The following is a 15281-nucleotide window of genomic DNA, read 5'->3' on the forward strand; positions in this document are numbered from 1 at the left end:
TGAGTACAGGTGTATGTGGGGGGTGGGGAGGGCTGCTCAACCTCGATAGTCTGGTCAGACCGAATACATAATAAACAGGCAAAAAATTTGGGGGAGCATACCCATGTATTTCCAAAGCTGCTGCAACTATGAACCAAAAGACATGTATATTAAAAAAGAATAGCGCGCAAATGCAAAAGAAATTACTACCAAATCTGAAGAGAGTCCATAAATAAAAATGGGGGTTTGGTCCCACCATATGGCCATATCGTGCTCAAGCCCACTACTGCGTCAAAGTACCCCATTATCAGTGGGTCCTACACTATCCATGAAAAAGAGATGAATCCAGCCTTTCTAACCCTTGGAGATAATACTCCTTGCTGGGAAAAATGTGCAAATGCACTACAGGGGACTCCTCCTATATCCACTTGATGGTGGACACTGATTGAGTACAGGTGTATGTGGGGGGTGGGGAGGGCTGCTCAACCTCGATAGTCTGGTCAGACCGAATACATAATAAACAGGCAAAAAATTTGGGGGAGCATACCCATGTATTTCCAAAGCTGCTGCAACTATGAACCAAAAGACATGTATATTAAAAAAGAATAGCGCGCAAATGCAAAAGAAATTACTACCAAATCTGAAGAGAGTCCATAAATAAAAATGGGGGTTTGGTCCCACCATATGGCCATATCGTGCTCAAGCCCACTACTGCGTCAAAGTACCCCATTATCAGTGGGTCCTACACTATCCATGAAAAAGAGATGAATCCAGCCTTTCTAACCCTTGGAGATAATACTCCTTGCTGGGAAAAATGTGCAAATGCACTACAGGGGACTCCTCCTATATCCACTTGATGGTGGACACTGATTGAGTACAGGTGTATGTGGGGGGTGGGGAGGGCTGCTCAACCTCGATAGTCTGGTCAGACCGAATACATAATAAACAGGCAAAAAATTTGGGGGAGCATACCCATGTATTTCCAAAGCTGCTGCAACTATGAACCAAAAGACATGTATATTAAAAAAGAATAGCGCGCAAATGCAAAAGAAATTACTACCAAATCTGAAGAGAGTCCATAAATAAAAATGGGGGTTTGGTCCCACCATATGGCCATATCGTGCTCAAGCCCACTACTGCGTCAAAGTACCCCATTATCAGTGGGTCCTACACTATCCATGAAAAAGAGATGAATCCAGCCTTTCTAACCCTTGGAGATAATACTCCTTGCTGGGAAAAATGTGCAAATGCACTACGGGGGACTCCTCCTATATCCACTTGATGGTGGACACTGATTGAGTACAGGTGTATGTGGGGGGTGGGGAGGGCTGCTCAACCTCGATAGTCTGGTCAGACCGAATACATAATAAACAGGCAAAAAATTTGGGGGAGCATACCCATGTATTTCCAAAGCTGCTGCCACTATGAACCAAAAGACATGTATATTAAAAAAGAATAGCGCGCAAATGCAAAAGAAATTACTACCAAATCTGAAGAGAGTCCATAAATAAAAATGGGGGTTTGGTCCCACCATATGGCCATATCGTGCTCAAGCCCACTACTGCGTCAAAGTACCCCATTATCAGTGGGTCCTACACTATCCATGAAAAAGAGATGAATCCAGCCTTTCTAACCCTTGGAGATAATACTCCTTGCTGGGAAAAATGTGCAAATGCACTACAGGGGACTCCTCCTATATCCACTTGATGGTGGACACTGATTGAGTACAGGTGTATGTGGGGGGTGGGGAGGGCTGCTCAACCTCGATAGTCTGGTCAGACCGAATACATAATAAACAGGCAAAAAATTTGGGGGAGCATACCCATGTATTTCCAAAGCTGCTGCAACTATGAACCAAAAGACATGTATATTAAAAAAGAATAGCGCGCAAATGCAAAAGAAATTACTACCAAATCTGAAGAGAGTCCATAAATAAAAATGGGGGTTTGGTCCCACCATATGGCCATATCGTGCTCAAGCCCACTACTGCGTCAAAGTACCCCATTATCAGTGGGTCCTACACTATCCATGAAAAAGAGATGAATCCAGCCTTTCTAACCCTTGGAGATAATACTCCTTGCTGGGAAAAATGTGCAAATGCACTACAGGGGACTCCTCCTATATCCACTTGATGGTGGACACTGATTGAGTACAGGTGTATGTGGGGGGTGGGGAGGGCTGCTCAACCTCGATAGTCTGGTCAGACCGAATACATAATAAACAGGCAAAAAATTTGGGGGAGCATACCCATGTATTTCCAAAGCTGCTGCAACTATGAACCAAAAGACATGTATATTAAAAAAGAATAGCGCGCAAATGCAAAAGAAATTACTACCAAATCTGAAGAGAGTCCATAAATAAAAATGGGGGTTTGGTCCCACCATATGGCCATATCGTGCTCAAGCCCACTACTGCGTCAAAGTACCCCATTATCAGTGGGTCCTACACTATCCATGAAAAAGAGATGAATCCAGCCTTTCTAACCCTTGGAGATAATACTCCTTGCTGGGAAAAATGTGCAAATGCACTACAGGGGACTCCTCCTATATCCACTTGATGGTGGACACTGATTGAGTACAGGTGTATGTGGGGGGTGGGGAGGGCTGCTCAACCTCGATAGTCTGGTCAGACCGAATACATAATAAACAGGCAAAAAATTTGGGGGAGCATACCCATGTATTTCCAAAGCTGCTGCAACTATGAACCAAAAGACATGTATATTAAAAAAGAATAGCGCGCAAATGCAAAAGAAATTACTACCAAATCTGAAGAGAGTCCATAAATAAAAATGGGGGTTTGGTCCCACCATATGGCCATATCGTGCTCAAGCCCACTACTGCGTCAAAGTACCCCATTATCAGTGGGTCCTACACTATCCATGAAAAAGAGATGAATCCAGCCTTTCTAACCCTTGGAGATAATACTCCTTGCTGGGAAAAATGTGCAAATGCACTACAGGGGACTCCTCCTATATCCACTTGATGGTGGACACTGATTGAGTACAGGTGTATGTGGGGGGTGGGGAGGGCTGCTCAACCTCGATAGTCTGGTCAGACCGAATACATAATAAACAGGCAAAAAATTTGGGGGAGCATACCCATGTATTTCCAAAGCTGCTGCAACTATGAACCAAAAGACATGTATATTAAAAAAGAATAGCGCGCAAATGCAAAAGAAATTACTACCAAATCTGAAGTCCCCTGCAGTGCATTAGCACACCTTCCCAGCAAGGAGTGTTGTCTCCAAGGGTAAGAGAGGCTGGATTCACCCCTTTTTTATGGATAGTGTAGGACCCACCGATAATGGGGTACTTTGACGCAGTGGTGGGCTTGAGCACGATATGGCCATATGGTGGAACTAAATCCCCATTTTTATTTATGGATTGTCTCCATATTTGATAGTCATTTCTTTTGCATGGTTGCGCTATTCTTTTTTAATATACATGTTGCTTGGTCCATAGCTGCACCGGCTTTAGATATACATGTTCAGGGTTTGCTCCCCCAATTTTTTGCTTGTTTATTATGTATTCGGTCTGACCAGACTTATGTGGTTGAGCATCCCATCCCCCACACACACCTGTACTCTATTGGTGTCCTCTATCAAGTAGATATAGGAGGAGTCCCCTGCAGTGCATTAGCACACCTTCCCAGCAAGGAGTGTTGTCTCCAAGGGTAAGAGAGGCTGGATTCACCCCTTTTTTATGGATAGTGTAGGACCCACCGATAATGGGGTACTTTGACGCAGTGGTGGGCTTGAGCACGATATGGCCATATGGTGGAACTAAATCCCCATTTTTATTTATGGATTGTCTCCATATTTGATAGTCATTTCTTTTGCATGGTTGCGCTATTCTTTTTTAATATACATGTTGCTTGGTCCATAGCTGCACCGGCTTTAGATATACATGTTCAGGGTTTGCTCCCCCAATTTTTTGCTTGTTTATTATGTATTCGGTCTGACCAGACTTATGTGGTTGAGCATCCCATCCCCCACACACACCTGTACTCTATTGGTGTCCTCTATCAAGTAGATATAGGAGGAGTCCCCTGCAGTGCATTAGCACACCTTCCCAGCAAGGAGTGTTGTCTCCAAGGGTAAGAGAGGCTGGATTCACCCCTTTTTTATGGATAGTGTAGGACCCACCGATAATGGGGTACTTTGACGCAGTGGTGGGCTTGAGCACGATATGGCCATATGGTGGAACTAAATCCCCATTTTTATTTATGGATTGTCTCCATATTTGATAGTCATTTCTTTTGCATGGTTGCGCTATTCTTTTTTAATATACATGTTGCTTGGTCCATAGCTGCACCGGCTTTAGATATACATGTTCAGGGTTTGCTCCCCCAATTTTTTGCTTGTTTATTATGTATTCGGTCTGACCAGACTTATGTGGTTGAGCATCCCATCCCCCACACACACCTGTACTCTATTGGTGTCCTCTATCAAGTAGATATAGGAGGAGTCCCCTGCAGTGCATTAGCACACCTTCCCAGCAAGGAGTGTTGTCTCCAAGGGTAAGAGAGGCTGGATTCACCCCTTTTTTATGGATAGTGTAGGACCCACCGATAATGGGGTACTTTGACGCAGTGGTGGGCTTGAGCACGATATGGCCATATGGTGGAACTAAATCCCCATTTTTATTTATGGATTGTCTCCATATTTGATAGTCATTTCTTTTGCATGGTTGCGCTATTCTTTTTTAATATACATGTTGCTTGGTCCATAGCTGCACCGGCTTTAGATATACATGTTCAGGGTTTGCTCCCCCAATTTTTTGCTTGTTTATTATGTATTCGGTCTGACCAGACTTATGTGGTTGAGCATCCCATCCCCCACACACACCTGTACTCTATTGGTGTCCTCTATCAAGTAGATATAGGAGGAGTCCCCTGCAGTGCATTAGCACACCTTCCCAGCAAGGAGTGTTGTCTCCAAGGGTAAGAGAGGCTGGATTCACCCCTTTTTTATGGATAGTGTAGGACCCACCGATAATGGGGTACTTTGACGCAGTGGTGGGCTTGAGCACGATATGGCCATATGGTGGAACTAAATCCCCATTTTTATTTATGGATTGTCTCCATATTTGATAGTCATTTCTTTTGCATGGTTGCGCTATTCTTTTTTAATATACATGTTGCTTGGTCCATAGCTGCACCGGCTTTAGATATACATGTTCAGGGTTTGCTCCCCCAATTTTTTGCTTGTTTATTATGTATTCGGTCTGACCAGACTTATGTGGTTGAGCATCCCATCCCCCACACACACCTGTACTCTATTGGTGTCCTCTATCAAGTAGATATAGGAGGAGTCCCCTGCAGTGCATTAGCACACCTTCCCAGCAAGGAGTGTTGTCTCCAAGGGTAAGAGAGGCTGGATTCACCCCTTTTTTATGGATAGTGTAGGACCCACCGATAATGGGGTACTTTGACGCAGTGGTGGGCTTGAGCACGATATGGCCATATGGTGGAACTAAATCCCCATTTTTATTTATGGATTGTCTCCATATTTGATAGTCATTTCTTTTGCATGGTTGCGCTATTCTTTTTTAATATACATGTTGCTTGGTCCATAGCTGCACCGGCTTTAGATATACATGTTCAGGGTTTGCTCCCCCAATTTTTTGCTTGTTTATTATGTATTCGGTCTGACCAGACTTATGTGGTTGAGCATCCCATCCCCCACACACACCTGTACTCTATTGGTGTCCTCTATCAAGTAGATATAGGAGGAGTCCCCTGCAGTGCATTAGCACACCTTCCCAGCAAGGAGTGTTGTCTCCAAGGGTAAGAGAGGCTGGATTCACCCCTTTTTTATGGATAGTGTAGGACCCACCGATAATGGGGTACTTTGACGCAGTGGTGGGCTTGAGCACGATATGGCCATATGGTGGAACTAAATCCCCATTTTTATTTATGGATTGTCTCCATATTTGATAGTCATTTCTTTTGCATGGTTGCGCTATTCTTTTTTAATATACATGTTGCTTGGTCCATAGCTGCACCGGCTTTAGATATACATGTTCAGGGTTTGCTCCCCCAATTTTTTGCTTGTTTATTATGTATTCGGTCTGACCAGACTTATGTGGTTGAGCATCCCATCCCCCACACACACCTGTACTCTATTGGTGTCCTCTATCAAGTAGATATAGGAGGAGTCCCCTGCAGTGCATTAGCACACCTTCCCAGCAAGGAGTGTTGTCTCCAAGGGTAAGAGAGGCTGGATTCACCCCTTTTTTATGGATAGTGTAGGACCCACCGATAATGGGGTACTTTGACGCAGTGGTGGGCTTGAGCACGATATGGCCATATGGTGGAACTAAATCCCCATTTTTATTTATGGATTGTCTCCATATTTGATAGTCATTTCTTTTGCATGGTTGCGCTATTCTTTTTTAATATACATGTTGCTTGGTCCATAGCTGCACCGGCTTTAGATATACATGTTCAGGGTTTGCTCCCCCAATTTTTTGCTTGTTTATTATGTATTCGGTCTGACCAGACTTATGTGGTTGAGCATCCCATCCCCCACACACACCTGTACTCTATTGGTGTCCTCTATCAAGTAGATATAGGAGGAGTCCCCTGCAGTGCATTAGCACACCTTCCCAGCAAGGAGTGTTGTCTCCAAGGGTAAGAGAGGCTGGATTCACCCCTTTTTTATGGATAGTGTAGGACCCACCGATAATGGGGTACTTTGACGCAGTGGTGGGCTTGAGCACGATATGGCCATATGGTGGAACTAAATCCCCATTTTTATTTATGGATTGTCTCCATATTTGATAGTCATTTCTTTTGCATGGTTGCGCTATTCTTTTTTAATATACATGTTGCTTGGTCCATAGCTGCACCGGCTTTAGATATACATGTTCAGGGTTTGCTCCCCCAATTTTTTGCTTGTTTATTATGTATTCGGTCTGACCAGACTTATGTGGTTGAGCATCCCATCCCCCACACACACCTGTACTCTATTGGTGTCCTCTATCAAGTAGATATAGGAGGAGTCCCCTGCAGTGCATTAGCACACCTTCCCAGCAAGGAGTGTTGTCTCCAAGGGTAAGAGAGGCTGGATTCACCCCTTTTTTATGGATAGTGTAGGACCCACCGATAATGGGGTACTTTGACGCAGTGGTGGGCTTGAGCACGATATGGCCATATGGTGGAACTAAATCCCCATTTTTATTTATGGATTGTCTCCATATTTGATAGTCATTTCTTTTGCATGGTTGCGCTATTCTTTTTTAATATACATGTTGCTTGGTCCATAGCTGCACCGGCTTTAGATATACATGTTCAGGGTTTGCTCCCCCAATTTTTTGCTTGTTTATTATGTATTCGGTCTGACCAGACTTATGTGGTTGAGCATCCCATCCCCCACACACACCTGTACTCTATTGGTGTCCTCTATCAAGTAGATATAGGAGGAGTCCCCTGCAGTGCATTAGCACACCTTCCCAGCAAGGAGTGTTGTCTCCAAGGGTAAGAGAGGCTGGATTCACCCCTTTTTTATGGATAGTGTAGGACCCACCGATAATGGGGTACTTTGACGCAGTGGTGGGCTTGAGCACGATATGGCCATATGGTGGAACTAAATCCCCATTTTTATTTATGGATTGTCTCCATATTTGATAGTCATTTCTTTTGCATGGTTGCGCTATTCTTTTTTAATATACATGTTGCTTGGTCCATAGCTGCACCGGCTTTAGATATACATGTTCAGGGTTTGCTCCCCCAATTTTTTGCTTGTTTATTATGTATTCGGTCTGACCAGACTTATGTGGTTGAGCATCCCATCCCCCACACACACCTGTACTCTATTGGTGTCCTCTATCAAGTAGATATAGGAGGAGTCCCCTGCAGTGCATTAGCACACCTTCCCAGCAAGGAGTGTTGTCTCCAAGGGTAAGAGAGGCTGGATTCACCCCTTTTTTATGGATAGTGTAGGACCCACCGATAATGGGGTACTTTGACGCAGTGGTGGGCTTGAGCACGATATGGCCATATGGTGGAACTAAATCCCCATTTTTATTTATGGATTGTCTCCATATTTGATAGTCATTTCTTTTGCATGGTTGCGCTATTCTTTTTTAATATACATGTTGCTTGGTCCATAGCTGCACCGGCTTTAGATATACATGTTCAGGGTTTGCTCCCCCAATTTTTTGCTTGTTTATTATGTATTCGGTCTGACCAGACTTATGTGGTTGAGCATCCCATCCCCCACACACACCTGTACTCTATTGGTGTCCTCTATCAAGTAGATATAGGAGGAGTCCCCTGCAGTGCGTTAGCACACCTTCCCAGCAAGGAGTGTTGTCTCCAAGGGTAAGAGAGGCTGGATTCACCCCTTTTTTATGGATAGTGTAGGACCCACCGATAATGGGGTACTTTGACGCAGTGGTGGGCTTGAGCACGATATGGCCATATGGTGGAACTAAATCCCCATTTTTATTTATGGATTGTCTCCATATTTGATAGTCATTTCTTTTGCATGGTTGCGCTATTCTTTTTTAATATACATGTTGCTTGGTCCATAGCTGCACCGGCTTTAGATATACATGTTCAGGGTTTGCTCCCCCAATTTTTTGCTCCCAGATATAACCCGGACCTACAGGATTCCAGTACTTTGTTAAAGTTCCAGGAAGGTCCCGCAGGATCCTGGACAGTTTGGGAGGTATGGATTACCTGAATCTACAAAAGGTCAGTAAGGTTGTATTTTAAAAATTGAATTTACTGTTTGTCAAGACAAAGGAGTAAATACTCGACTACCCACACTCTGGCCAGGGGTTCACTTTAAAACACAAAATTGTAGGATACAACAAAGTCCTGTATGTCCAAGTGTCCTTTTAGGTCTTGCAGCTTTGAGATATTGAATGAAAACTTAGATAATGACTTGCAGACTAGCACATGCTTAGGAAGGATATGGAAAGATTAGTAAAACTGTTGTAAATGTATATGGCTGGCTTTAAAACAACAAAACATGAATACTTACCACATAGACCAGTAAGGGAAAAATCAAGATAGAGAGTCCACACATCACTATTATGGCCACAGCATAGCCAGGAAAGTTTGTATACTCATTATAAGGGCTTGATGTGGAATCTAGAGGTAAAGCGCAATAAATCAGTAACAAAAAGATCAAAGGAATGAAAAAGGTTACTTCTCCATTATTCTGCTCACTGTCTAGATACCCATTGACCCAACTCTGTCTGTACATTGACTTGCAAGTAAGGACAACAGCCAACACTGGTGGTAAAGGGGTTTTTCTTTTTATAACCGATGAGACTTTTCTTGAAATTCCCCAGAAAAATATTCTACTTGGAAGAGGGGTACCCTTCAAAATATTTTCTTTTAATTGGCATTTATTGATTTGTATTCATAAGAATCATACTTCGGAGTATAGAGAACCTGCCCCCATATACAGGTTTTGTCACTCTTTATACACATCAAAATATAGTTCTCTTCTGTAAGAAACACAAGTGAGGACATTTTAGAATTTTACAAGTTGTCAACCAAACATACCCCATCTACTATTATTCTGACATCCATAGAAGCTTTGTATTTTCTTTTTTTGGACTGTCACTTCAGTAGTGAAAGTGCAACTCCCCAATGGTAATACAGCGTAACAAAACTGACCGAGCTTGAAATATAAAAAAAGGTAAAAGGGTTTTGCCTGGGAGTTTGCCATTAAAACATTTAAACCTAGAAAAGATGGTGAAAGGCAGTATTTTCAATTCTGATGCACAATGTAAAATTCTTAAATGCCCGTATGAAGAGCAAGAGAAGGTTATTTGATGAATACTATGTCCATGCATACAATAACTAATAAGACCATCACAAAAAATAAAATAAATAGCACACACTTTGTCTTGATCACTTCCATACCTGGCCAATTCTGGCACTCCTCTCCTACATGTAAAAATCATCCTTTTTTGCTTGAAAATAATTCAGAACCCCAATTTTTTATCAGAGACCCTAAGTAATAAAATGGCGGTCGTTGCAATTTTGTATCTCATATAGTATTTGCGCTGCAATTTTTTTTTGGGGGGGAAAAAAAAAAAAAACACAATATTCACACTAGTTTTTTTGTATAATGTGAAAGATGATGTGAAAGAGGAGGTTACGCTGAGTAAATAGATACCCAACATGGCATGCTTTAAAAATTGCGTACACTCCTGGAATGGCACCAAACTTCTCCATAGGCTACACCTAAAAATGATTACAGGTTACCAGTTTAGAGAGGAGGTTTAGTGCTGGAACTATTGCCCTCGCTGTAACATTCGCAGCGACACCTCATGTTTGGATTGAATGCCGTTGGGTGTGACCTACGTATGCGTTCTCTTCTGCGTGCAAAAACAAGGGGATGGGGGCGCTTTACATTAGATTTTTATTTTATTTTTAATGTTTTTATTTTTTACACTTTCCCAATTATTTGTTAACTTTTATTCCTATTACAAGGAATTAAACATCCCTTATAATAGGAATAGGGCATCCTTCAGACATCTTCACTCTAAGTCCAGGACGTCATGACGTCCTACAGGCGTTAAGTGGTTAGTACATGTATGTCCGCCACCCAACCACTAGAGCGTATACAGGTCACTCATCTTCCTACAAGATGTTCTCCTGTATGGATCTTGCTTATGTGAGGGATTCTGTCCAGGATTAGGAAAGTATCCATCTTCCCTAGGGGCATCTCAGAGCATGCCCCACTATTAGTTTGAGGGACTCTCTCATTAGCCCCGGCCAGTAAATTCTGGTGGCTCTCCAGATTTTGGATTTCTGATGCTAGGGTGGAACCACAGTTCTTGCAAAATATAGCTGAATTTTGGGATCATAACCCTGACTCTGCTTTACTGAAGACAGTGGGAGATAAAGTAATTATTTTAGAGGCCAATAGCAATCCATCATAAGACGAGTTCACAAGGACAGGTGGAACAGGATACAGCAGAAACTGCTGTTTTTACCCTGGAACAGACGTTTGCTCAAACACGTGACCCGCAAAACTATGAACAGCTCTGAAAAATTGCATATAAACATTATTCTGCTCCACCCCTTATCCATCCTCTAGCCCCTTATGTACTCTTTGTGGAGCTTCTATTAGCACCTTTTTCCACATAGTGTGGGCTCGTCCCTCTCTGCAAACTCTTTGGGATTCTGCGGTGACTGCCATTAATATCACTTGAGATTTGTAGTTGAGTTTTCATCCTTTACTGCTGTTGGGTGGATGATCTAGAAGTGGGTCAATATCAAAATGGTTTATCTCCTACTCTGTGTACTATGCCCACAGGGAAATTCTACTTTTCTGGAAATTCAATTTAAATTTTATTTTAGGAGTTCTAAAAAAGGTACAACTTTCCTTGACTTTTAAAAAAAAAATTTAGAAGTAGGTTGTGAGTGAAAAATTAAAAAAAAAAAAAATCCTCAAAACCTAAATGAAAAAGATCTAGTGGTATTGGTGGATATGGTGGAGTCACTTAGAAGATTGTTAATCATTTGTGGATGACAGTTCTATACAGGCTGCAAAATGTGCTCAAGGCTATCCATTTACTGGCAGATGGCTCATCTAGAACAGGAGGAAAAAAGTGTACCAGTCCTCCCTTGTATGGAACTTCACCAAGCGTGGTACACATACCACGCTTTTTTTTTTTTTTAAAGATACATTGACTGCATACTTTCTAAACACATGTTCAGAAAGGATTCCCTTTACCTGTCTACAAGAGTATTGAGCTCAACAGTTTCTTGCATAAAACGTAACAGTCCAAAGACCTGGGTAACACAGATCTATACAGACATGTTTCCCAAACCCAGTTTGTTTATGCCAATACCATTTCAATATTTGCTTATATTAACTGATAAAACATTTTGTAAATTGCATATAGGATAAAGGGTTTGCTATGAAGTAGTTTAGTTTTCGAACTTTCATTGTATAAACTAATTTTATGTAGCGTTGAAGAGGTTTGAATTTGATACCACACTTATCAGAGAATTAAATGTTTAAAAAGGTGCTCACAAAGATAGCAAGATGCTAGAGAAACTGACATGTACATTAGAGCACCGTTTAGCATGTTTGGTCCATTTCGGAGCAGCGATATTTATTTCCATGATCATTAATACGTCTTCTGCATATTTTAGGCGTTTTAGAGTGTTAGCATAATAAATTAGCTTTTAAGACTGAGAAATTAGCATTCCGTAAAACGTGCCAATACTCAAAACTATCTTTGGTTAATAGTGACCCTTACCCATAGGATGTAGCTTAAGCAAAAAACACATATCAAAATAACGAAGGAAAAGAAAACAAGAAGAGTGAGACTAAAGTTTGCCGAAAGCAAAAATGGATTTTTGTAAAATCTTACCGTAAAATCCTTTTCTCTTAAGCTCATTGACAGACGTAGTCCTCGTTGATTAACAACAACTCGGGTTATACTGCCCTCTACAGGAGTAGGACTAGACCGGAAAGAAAACGTTCTGGCCACACCCTAGGGGCAGTCCCAGAGGGTATATCCTCTCACTTCCTGCTACAGCAAATCAGTTATGTCACAAAGCAGTGTTTAAAGAATTTAACCCAACCCAACTCAAAAACAGAGGGGCGGGTACTACGTCTGTCAATGAGCTTAAGAGAAAAGGATTTTACGGTAAGATTTTACAAAAATCCATTTTTCTCTGTCGCTCATTGACAGACGTAGTCCTCGTTGATTAATAACAACTCGGGACGTCCCAAAGCAGTACGACAAATGAGGGGTGGGATAACAGAAATCAAAATCCAGAAGGCCCAACCGGAGCCAACCAGAAGCATCAAGGACTCATCGAGCAAAAGATGAGACCTGAGTGAAAAACCCAACAAACCCTTGAGGTAGACCAACAGTCTCCTCAGATTGCGGCCTGCAGAACCTTGCGGCCAAAAGAGGCATCTGACGATGCTATCACATCAACTTTATAAAATGATGTAAAGGTATGAACCGACGATCAAGTCATCGCCTTGAAAACCTGGATCGCTGACACCTGATGGCGGAAGACCCAGGAAACACTAGGCGCCCGAGTAGAGTGCGCCTTAACAGGGAACGGAGGATTCCGACCCTTAATAGAATAAGCCTGTACCACCGTCTGACTGGTCCATCTAGATATGGTCGCGGCAGACACAGGCAACCCCCTTCTAGGGCTATCCGTGATCATAAAAAGTGAGTCCGTCTTACGAAACAAGTTCGTAGTAGTCAAGTGTACCCTGATTGTCTGAACCCCATCCAAGGAGTGTAATGCAAACTCCCAAGGATGGCTAGTCTTAGGACATGGGGAAGGTAACACAATATTTTTATTCAGATGAAAACTCTGAAAACCACTTTAGGAAGGAAGGATGGATTCGGAAGAAGAACCACCTTATCCCTATGAACCACCAGATATGGGGAACGACAAGATAATGCGGCCAGTTCTGACACCCTGCGAGCAGAAGTAATGGCCACCAAGAAGGCCACCTTCTGGGATAATGTAAGCAAGGGAATCTCCCTAATATCTTCAAAGAGAAGTTTCTGAAGAACCGACCACACTAAATTAAGATCCCAGGCGGTAAGGGTGCACGCACTGGCGGAGCCAGATGTCGCACCCCCTGGATGAAATTCCGCACCAAGGAATGATTAGCCAAAGGTTTCTGAAAGAAGATTGCCAACGCTGAAACCTGATCCTTGATAGTGCTCAAGGACAGTTTCTGCTCAACCCCTTGTTGCAGACAGACCAAGATTCGGGTCACCGAATAGGTATGTGGGGGAAATCCAAGAGATTCACACCACGCAATATAAGACTTCCATGTGCTGGAAGTCGCTTTCCTAACTTTAACTAGAGGTAGGAATAACTGAAGCTGACACTCCCTTGTCCTTCAGTACCTGGGTCTCAATGGCCAGGCCATTAAGCCAGCGATTGTGAAGCACGATGGAAGATCGGTCCCTGAGACCGCAAATCCTCCCTGAGAGAAGTCTCCAAGGAGCGTCCGCGACTAGCCTCACCAAGTCGGCGTACCAGGCTCGACGAGGTCAGTCCGGAATTTCCAGAATAACTGGAATTCCCTCTATCTCTATCCTGCGAAGAAGTTCCCGCAGTAACTTGAGAGGATGGAAGGCATGCCGTAGCCGATACTGCCCCCACGGGGCGATCAGCGTTTCTGCTGCGTCCGCTAGAGGATCGCGGGTGCGAGCTACAAACCTCCGCACCTTCCTGTTGAGCCAAGGTGCCAACAGATCCACATCCGGGGTTCCCCAATGAAGGGACAGCTAGTGAAAAACCTCTGGATGAAGAGGCCATACCCCTTGATCCAGAATCTGACGGCTGAAATAATCTGCCTGCCGATTTCCCACCCCCAGAGTGAACACTGCGGGGAGATCTGGAACAAACCGTTCCGTCCAACGAAAGATGCTAGTCGTTTCGATGGCCACCAGGACACTCTAAGTGCCCCTTTCTTGACATAAGTCACGACCGTGGCATTGTGCGATTGGATCCGAATCGGGCTGCTCTAGAGCTGCTCGGTCCAGTAAATCAGACAAAATCTGATCGTGCTCAGTTCCGATACCCTTATTGGTAACCTAGATACTATCGGAAGGAATGACTTCCCCTGGTTGAGCATCGGAGACTCCCTGGTCCGCTCGCTCAACCGGATCAGATTGTCCAGGGAATCGGAATTCTGATTCCATTAGAAAAGAATCTCCTTCAGGAGAATTCGGGTATGAGACTGGGTATACGGTACTGCCTCTAAGAAGGCCACCATCAGTCCCAGCCAATTGACGGACAGCAACATCCGAATCGTTGACTGAACCTTCTGGAGTTTCTCCGCAAGGAGAAACTCTTGCCCAGGATATATCCAACATTAGGCCCAGGTAGTTCAGTCTCCTGGTGGGAACCAGGGATGATCTTTGGGAAAGCGAAGAAAACGCTGATGTCCTGCGATGATGGGGATATAAAGATAGGCATCCTAAATGTCTATGGACGCCAGGAAATCCCCCTGATGCAGGGAGGCCACCACTGTTCGGATGGACTCCATCTTTCCCCAAGTCCAGAAATTGGACGCACCTTGCCCTCTTTCCTGGGCATTGTGAACAGGTTCGAATAGAACCCCCTGAAACCGTTCAATGTTAGAAGGGAAGAATCACACCGGTGGAAGTGATCGAAAACTCGATCCTGTATCCTGACCGTATGACCTCGCGAACCCCTTAGTCCGGGGTTCTGGCAAGCCATGGATCCGGAAACCGGTGAAGCCATCCCCCTACCCCAGAGATGGGTAGGGGCGCATCAGGCTGTATTCTTCAGGCTTGGCTGAGCTGGACT

At 43.5% G+C, this 15281-nt stretch overlaps 1 protein-coding gene across 1 annotated transcript in view; it reads right to left on the reverse strand.

Moving 5' to 3' along the window:
• The window catches only part of LOC309552543 (uncharacterized protein), a gene marked incomplete at both ends in the record, with an annotated part of 52495 nt that overhangs the window by 4866 nt on the left and 32348 nt on the right, over positions 1-15281 (reverse strand). The window contains one exon of the mRNA XM_082253497.1: positions 8971-9080. Within this exon, the coding sequence (XP_082109623.1) occupies positions 8971-9080 (110 nt within the window). The remainder of the gene's footprint in view (positions 1-8970; positions 9081-15281) is intronic.

Source organism: Pelophylax lessonae, assembly GCF_965119305.1.
Source record: "Pelophylax lessonae genome assembly, chromosome: 4".
NCBI classification, from domain to species: domain Eukaryota; kingdom Metazoa; phylum Chordata; class Amphibia; order Anura; family Ranidae; genus Pelophylax; species Pelophylax lessonae.